Source organism: Palaemon carinicauda, chromosome 6 (genome assembly GCF_036898095.1).
Source record: "Palaemon carinicauda isolate YSFRI2023 chromosome 6, ASM3689809v2, whole genome shotgun sequence".
In the NCBI taxonomy this organism is placed as follows: Eukaryota; Metazoa; Arthropoda; class Malacostraca; order Decapoda; family Palaemonidae; genus Palaemon; species Palaemon carinicauda.
Genome location: NC_090730.1, coordinates 14,014,973 through 14,023,922, shown reverse-complemented (window position 1 = coordinate 14,023,922; position 8,950 = coordinate 14,014,973). Strand labels below are relative to the sequence as shown.

Genomic DNA, 8,950 nt, shown 5'->3' with positions numbered 1-8,950 from the left:
ACAGGCAACCAAGATATCCAACTTGCTGGACAGGCAAGCCAGGTATCCATCATGCTGGATGGAAAAGCCAGGCATCCAACTTGCTTGACAGCATCCATCATACTGGACAAGCAAGCCAGGCATCACACATGCTAGTCAGTATCCATCATGCTGGACAGGCAGGCCAGGTATCCAACATGTTGGGCATTATCCATAATGCTGGATTGGCAAGCAAGGTATCCAGCATTTTGGGCATCATTGATCATGTGGGATAGGCAAGCCAAGTATTCATCATGCTGGGCAGCTTTCATCATAATGAGCAGGCATGGCAGGTATCCATTATGTGCATCATCCATCATGCTGGACAGGGAAGTCAAGTATCCATTATGCTGGGTAGACACGCCAAGTATCCATTATGATGTGCAGCATCCATCATGCTGGAAAGGCATGCCAGGTATCCATTATAATGGGCACCATCCATCATACTGGACAGGGAACCCAGGTATCCATCATGCTCGGAAGACATGCCAGGTATCCATTATGAGGGGATGCATCCATCATGCTGGGCAGATATGCCAGGTATCCATTTTGATGGGCACCATCCATCATGATGGACAGGCAAGCCAGGTATCCATTGTGATGGGAAGTATCCATCATGCTGGACAGGCAAGCCACATATTCATTATGCTGTGTAGCATCCATAATGCTGGACAGGCATGCCAGGTATTCATTAGGATGGGAAGTATCCATCATGCTGGACAGGGATGCCAGGTATTCATCATGCTTAGCAGCATCCATCATACTGGACAGCAATGCCAGGTTTCCATAATGCTGGAGAGGCATACCAGGTATCCATTATACCTGCTAGGTATTCATTATGATGGGCAGCATCCATAATGCTGGACAGGCATACCAGGTATCCATTATGATAGGAAGTATTCATCATGTTGGACATGGAAGCCAAGTGTCCATCATAATCGTAAGCATCCATCATACTGGGCAGACATGCCAGGTATTCATTGTGATGGGCAGCATCCATCATGCTGGGCAGGGAAGCCAGGTATCCATCATGCTCGGCAGCATCCATCATGCTGGACAGCAATGCCAGGTATACATTATGATGTGCAGCATTTATCAAGCTGGACAGGCAACCCAGGTATCCATTATGCTGAGTAACATCCTTAATACTAGACAGGCAAGCCAGGTATCCATCATACTGGACGAGCAAGTCAGGTATCCATTATGCTTGGTACCATCCACATTGCTGGACAGGGAAGATAGGTATCCATTATGATGGGAAGTATCCATCAATGTGGGCAGGCAAGCCAGCTATCCATCATGCTCGGCAGCATCTACCATGCTGGGAAGACGTGCCAGATATCAATTATGATGTGCAGTATCCATCATGCTGGACATGCAAGCCAGGTATCCATTATACTGGATGGTATCCATAATGCTGGACAGGCATGCCAGGTATCCATTATGATGAGAAGTATTCCTCATGCTGGACGCGGAGACCAGGTATCCATCATGCTCGATAGCATCCATCATGTTGGGGAGCAATGCCAGGTATCTACTCTGATGTGTAGCATCCATCACGCTGGAGAGCCAAGCCAGGTATCCATTATGCTGTGTAGCATCCATAATGATGGACAGGCATACCAGGTATCCATTATGATGGGAAGTATCCATCATGCTGGACAGGGAAGCCAGGTATCCATCATGCTCGGCAGCATCCATAATGCTGGACAGCAATGCCTGGTATCCATTATGATGTGCAGCATAGATCATGCTGGACAGGAAAGCCAAGCATCCATTATGATGGGTAACGTCCATAATGCTGGATGGACATAACAGGTATCCATTAGGATGGGAAGCATCCATTATGCTGGACAGGCAAGCCAGGTATCCATTATGCTCATCAGCATCCATCATGCTGGGCAGACTTGTCAGGTATACATTTTGATGGGCAGCATCCATCATGCTGGACAGGCAAGCCAGGTATCCATTATGATGCGAAGTATCCATCATACTAGACAGGGGAGCCAGGTATCCATCATGCTCGGCAGCATCTATTATGCTGGACAGCAATGCCAGGTATCCATTATAATGTACAGCATCCATCATGCTGGACATGCAAGCCAGGTATCCATTATGCTGGGTAGCATCCATAATACTGGACAGACAAACCAGGTATCCATTATGTTGTGAAGTATCCATCATGCTATACAGGGAGACCAGGTATCCATCATGCTCGGCAGCATCCATCATGCTGGACAGCAATGCCAGGTATCCATTATGATGGTCAGCATCCATCATGCTGGACAGGCAAGCCAGGTATTCATTATGCTGGGTAGCATTCATAAGGCTGGACAGGCATGCCAAGTATCCATTATGATTGGAAGTATCCATCATGCTGGACAAGGAAGCCAGTTATCCATCACGATCTTCAGCACCTATCTTGCTGGACAGACATGTCAGAGAACCATTACGATGGGAAGTATCCATCTTGCTGGAAAGGGAAGCCAGGTATTCATCATGATTGGCAGCATTCATAATGCTGGACAGCAATGCCACATATCCATTATGCTGGGTAGCATACATAATGCTGGACAGGCATGCCAGGTATCCATTGTGATTGGAAGTATCTATCATGCTGGAAAGGGAAGCCAGTTATCCATCACAATCAGCAGCATCCCTCATGTTGGACAGTGATGCCAGGTATCCATTATGCTGGGCAGCATCCATCATGCTGGACAGGCAAGCCAGGTATCTATCATGATTGGCCGCATCCGTCATGCTGGACAGGCAAGCCAGGTATCCAGCATGCTGACCATCATCCCTCATGCTGAACAGGCAAAACAGGTATCCAAATTGCAGGGCTTCATCCATCATGCTGGACTGGCAAGTCAGGTATCCATTGTGCAGGGCTGCATCCATCATGCTGGAAAGTCATGTCAGGTATCCAATCTGATGGGCTGCGTCTATCCTGCTGGACAGATATGCTGGTATCTATTATGATCCACAGCATTTATCATGCTGGAAAGGCAAGCCAGGTATCCATTATATTGGGCAGCATCCTTCATGATGGACAGGCAAGCCAGGAATCCTTTTATAAGGGGTAGCATCCATCCTGCTGGACATTTATGCTGGGCAGCATCCATCATGCTGGATTGTCATGCCATATATCCATTATGCTGGATAGGAATGCCAGATAACCATTATGATATGCAGATTCCATCATGCTGGACCGGTATTCCAGGTATCCATTATGATTGGCAGCATCCATCATACTGAACTGGCATTCCAGCTATCCATTATGATGGGCAGCATCCATCTTACTGAACTGGCATTCTAGGTATACATTATGATGGGCAGCATCCATCATGCTGGACTAGCTTGCCAGGTGTCCGTATTGATGGGCAGCATCCATCATAATGGACTGGCATGCCAGGTATCCATTATAATGGGCAGCATGCATCTTACTGGACTGGCATGCCAGGTAACCACTATGATGGGCAGCAGCCATGATACTAGACTGGTATGCCAGGTATCCATTATAATGGACAGCATCCATCATATTGGACTAGCATGCCAGGTACCCATTATGATGGGCAACATCCATCATAGTGGACTGGCATGCCAGGTAACCACTATGATTTGAAGCATCCATCATACTTGACTGGTTTGCCAGGTATCCATTATGATAGACAACATCCATCATACTGGACTAGCATGCCAGGTATCAATTATGAATGGCAGCATCCATCATACTAGACTGGCATGCCAGGTATTTATGACTTGCAGCATCCATCATACAGGACTGGCATGCCAGGTATCCTTTATGATGGGCAACCTCCATCATCCTGGACTGGCATGCCATGTATCAATTATGAATGGCAGCATCCATCATACTAGACTGGCATGCCAGGTATTTATGACTTGCAGCATCCATCATACTGCACTGGCATGCCAGGTATCCATTATGATGGGCAACCTCCATCATCTTGGACTGGCATGCCAGGTATCCATTATGATGGGCAACATCCATCATCCTGGACTGGCATGCCAGGTATCCATTATGATGGGCAACATCCATCATCCTGGACTGGCATGCCAGGTATCAATTATGATGGGCAGCATCCATCATACTAGACTGGCATGCCAGGTATTTATGACTTGCAGCATCCATCATACTGGACTGGCATGCCAGGTATCCATTATGATGGGCAACCTCCATCATCTTGGACTGGCATGCCAGGTATCCATTATGATGGGCAACATCCATCATCCTGGACTGGCATGCCAGGTATCAATTATGATGGGCAGCATTCATCATACTAGACTGGCATGCCAGGTATTTATGACGGGCAGCATCGATCATACTGGACTAGCTTGCCAGGTGTCCATATTGATGGGCAGCATCCATCATAATGGACTGGCCTGCCAGGTATCCATTATAATGGGCAGCATGCATCTTACTGGACTGGCATGCCAGGTAACCGCTATGATGGGCAGCAGCCATGATACTAGACTGGTATGCCAGGTATCCATTATAATGGACAGCATCCATCATACTGGACTAGCACGCCAGGTACCCATTATGATGGGCAACATCCATCATCCTGGACTGGCATGCCAGGTATCCATTATGATGGGCAACATCCTTCATCCTGGACTGGCATGCCAGGTATCCATTATGATGGGCAACATCCATCATAATGGACTGGCCTGCCAGGTATCCATTATAATGGGCAGCATGCATCTTACTGGACTGGCATGCCAGGTAACCGCTATGATGGGCAGCAGCCATGATACTAGACTGGTATGCCAGGTATCCATTATAATGGACAGCATCCATCATACTGGACTAGCACGCCAGGTACCCATTATGATGGGCAACATCCATCATCCTGGACTGGCATGCCAGGTATCCATTATGATGGGCAACATCCTTCATCCTGGACTGGCATGCCAGGTATCCATTATGATGGGCAACCTCCATCATCCTGGACTGGCATGCCAGGTATCCATTATGATGGAAACATCCATCATACTGGACTAGCATGCCAGGTATTCATTATGATAGACAACATCCATCATACTGGACTAGCATGCCAGGTATCAATTATGAATGGCAGCATCCATCATACTAGACTGGCATGCCAGGTATTTATGACGGGCAGCATCCATCATACTGGACTGGCATGCCAGGTATCCATTATGATGGGCAACATCCATCATCTTGGACTGGCAGGCCATGTATCCATTATGATGGGCAACATCCATCATCCTGGACTGGCATGCCAGGTATCCAAAATGATGGGCAACATCCATCATCCTGGACTGGCATGCCAGGTATCAATTATGAATGGCAGCATCCATCATACTAGACTGGCATGCCTGGTATTTATGACGGGCAGCATCCATCATACTGGACTGGCATGCCAGGTATCCATTATGATGGGTAACAGCCATCATACTTGACTGGCATGCCATGTATCCACTATGATGGGTAGCATCCATCATACTGGACTGGAATGCTAGGTATCCATTATGATGAGCAGCATCCATCATGCTGGACTGTCATGCCAGGTATGCATGAAGGGCAGCATCCTTCATACTGGACTGGCATGCCAACTATCCATTATGAAGGGCAGCATCCATCATGCTGGACTAGCATTCCAGGTAACCATCATACTGGACTGGCATGCCAGGTATCCATTATGATGGGCAACATCCATCATACTGGACTGACATGATAGGTATTCATTATGATGGGCAGCATCCATCATACCAGACAGGCATGCCAAGTTTCTATTTTGATGGGCAATATCCATAACACTTAACTAGCATGCCTGTTATCCATTATGATGGGCAGAGCTATCAGGACAATGGCAGGATAAAGAAAACTATAAGCAGGTAAAGAAAGAAGCAAGAAGAGCAGTACCAAAGGCAAAGGCAGAGACTTTAAATGAAGTCTATAAAGAGATGGAAACACCACGAGAGAAGAAAGTATTACGAATTGCTAAGGGAGATGTTGCATCTAAAGACATGATGCAGATAAGGCAAATAAAAGATAGCAATGGTATAGTTCTAACAGAAAAGAATGAAATTAAAAGAAGGTGGGAAAATTATTTTGAAGGGCTATTGAATGAGTATCGTATGCCTTCTCCATGTCAGGAGCTGTGGAGATGTATGACAGGAAAGGGAGTCCCTGAGAAATACGTAAGAATAACTCATGATATATATGAGAGGGCAGAAGCAAATGTTAAGAGCAGTGTAGGCCTAACAGAAAGTTTCCCAGTAAATGTGGGACTACATCAGGGTCTTGCATTGAGCCCTTACCTATTTGATCTGGTCATGGATGTAGTAACACAAGGTATTAGAGATCAGTCTTCTTGGTGTATGCTTTTTGCTGATGATGTTATACTGCGTAGCACTAGACGAGAGGTGGTAGAAGAGAAACTAGAGGAGTGGAGAAGAGAAATGGAAAATAGAGGTTTGAAGATCAGTAGGAAAAAGAGAGAGAAGTTAGTTTACAAGGAGAGAGATTGAAAAGAGTTGAAAATTTTAAGTATTTAGGATCAACAGTTGCAGTGGAGGGTGATCTGCGGGCAGAAATTAACCACAGAATACATGCAGGATGGAAGAATTGGAAAAAATTGTGTGGAGTACTATGCGACAGGAAAATAGGGGTTAAGTTGAAAGGTAAAGTACACAGGACAGTTGTGAGACCGGCAATGATTTATGGAGCAGAGACATGGGCAATAAACAAGACAGAAGAGAAGAAGCTGGATGTGGCAGAGATGAGAATGTTGAGATGGATGTGTGGGGTGACAAGAAGAGATGTAATACGGAATGAGATAATTAGGGGTACCACAAGACTTAGAAAACTGTCAGATAAGATTCAAGAAAGTAGACGGAGGTAATATGGTCATGTCATGAGAAGGAATGAACAGTATATTGGGAGGAGAGTGATGGAAATGGAGGTACAGGGAACTAGAAAGAGTGGGGGACCAAAGCGAAGGTAGATGGACTGTATCAAGGATGACCTTCGATGAAAGGGATTAACCAGTGATGAAGTGTGGGACAGAGGTAGATGAAGAAATCTGGCCAGAAACATCGACCCCACATAAAAGTGGGAAAAGATGCAGACAAAGAAGAAAAAGAAGGATGTCAGTCCAGTGTGAAGGATGCTGCCCATCAAAATGGATACCTAGCATGCCAGTCTAGTATGATGGATGATGGGCTTCATCCATCATACTGGACTAGCATGCTAGGTATCCATTATGATGGGCATCATCCATCATACTGGACTGGCATGCCAGGTATATATTTTGATGGGCAGCATCCATTACACTGGACTGACATGCCAGGCATCCATTATGATGGGCTTCTTCTTTATCTGCATCTTTTCCCACTTTTATGTCTGGTCAATGTTATCCATTATGATGGGCATCATCCATCATACTGGACTGCCGCCAACCCTACCCATTTACCCGGGCTTGGGACCAGTACCAAGTTGAGGCTGTCTTACCCACCCCCCTTCAGTGGCTGGGTTACTGGACTGAAATGCTAGGTATCCATTATGATGGGCTTCTTCTATGTTATCCATTATGAAGGGCATCATTCATCATACTGGACTGGCATGCCTGATATCCATTTTGATGGGCAGCATCCATCACACTGGACTGACATGCCAGGTATCCATTATCATGGGCTTCTTTGTCAGCATCTTTTCCCACTTTTATGTCTGGACAATGTTATCCATTATGATGGGCATCATCCAACATACTGGACGAGCCTGCCAGGTATCCATTATGATGAGCAGTATCCATCATACTGGACTGCCATGCCAGATATCCATTGTCATGGGCTTCTTATTTTTCTGCATCGCTTCACACTTTTATGTCTGGTCGATGTTATCCACAATGATGGGCATCATCCATCATACTGGACTGTCATGCCTGGTATCCATTATGATGGGCATCATCCATCATACTAGACTGGCATGCCAGGTATCCAATATTATGGGCATCATCCATCATACTGGACTATCATGCCAAATATCCATTATGACGAGCAGCATCCAACACACTGGACTGGCATGCCAGGTATCCAATATTATGGGCATCATCCATCATACTGGACTATCATGCCAAGTATCCATTATGACGAGCAGCATCCATCATACTGGACTGGCATGTCAGGTATCCATTATGATGGGCTGCATCCATCATACTGGACTAGCATGCCAGATATCCATTATTATGGGCATCATCCATCATACTGGACTAGCATGCCAAATATCCATTATTATGGGCATCATACATCATACTGGACTAGCATGCCAAGTATCCATTATGACGAGCAGCATCCATCATACTGGACTAGTATGCCAGGTATCTATTATGATGGGCTTCTTCTTTGTCTGCATCTTTTCCCACTTTTATGTCTGGTCGATGTTATCCACAATGATGGGCATCCTCCATCATACTGGACTGTCATGCCAGGTATCCATTATGATGGGCAGCATCCAACACACTGGACTGGCATGCCAGGTATCCAATATTATGGGCATCATCCATCATACTGAACTATCATGCCAAGTATCCATTATGACGAGCAGCATCCATCATACTGGACTGGGATATCAGGTATCCATTATGATGGGCAGCATTAATCATACTGCACTGGCATGCCAGGTATCCATTATGATGGGGTTCTTTGTCTACATCTTTTCCCACTTTCATATTTGGTCAATGTTATCCATTATGATGGACATCATTCATCATACTGGACTAGCATGCAAGGTATCCAGTATGATGGGGATCATCCATCGTACTGGACTAGTATGCCAGGTATCCATTATGATGGGCATCATCCATTGTACTGGACTAGCATGCCAGGTATCCATTATGATGGGCAGCATCCATCACACTGGACTGGTATGCCAGGTATCCATTAT

At 45.8% G+C, this 8,950-nt stretch overlaps 1 protein-coding gene across 1 annotated transcript; it reads left to right on the top strand.

The window, feature by feature from the left end:
• Positions 1-5,141: 5,141 nt before the first annotated feature.
• Positions 5,142-6,911, top strand: LOC137642870 (uncharacterized). Its single transcript, XM_068375737.1, has 3 exons — positions 5,142-5,337; positions 5,861-6,067; positions 6,574-6,911. Exons 1-3 carry the CDS (start codon positions 5,142-5,144, stop codon positions 6,909-6,911), a joined length of 741 nt encoding a protein of 246 aa, XP_068231838.1.
• Positions 6,912-8,950: the final 2,039 nt, after the last annotated feature.

Excerpts from the sequence above, each read along its gene's own strand:
- LOC137642870 (XM_068375737.1), top strand. The coding sequence starts at position 5,142 with ATGCCAGGTATTTATGACGGGCAGCATCCATCATACTGGACTGGCATG. Across the intron at positions 5,338-5,860 it reads ATCCTGGACTGGCATGCCAG|AGCTATCAGGACAATGGCAG; the intron begins GTATCAATTATG and ends TATGATGGGCAG. Across the intron at positions 6,068-6,573 it reads GCAAATAAAAGATAGCAATG|TTGCAGTGGAGGGTGATCTG; the intron begins GTATAGTTCTAA and ends TAGGATCAACAG.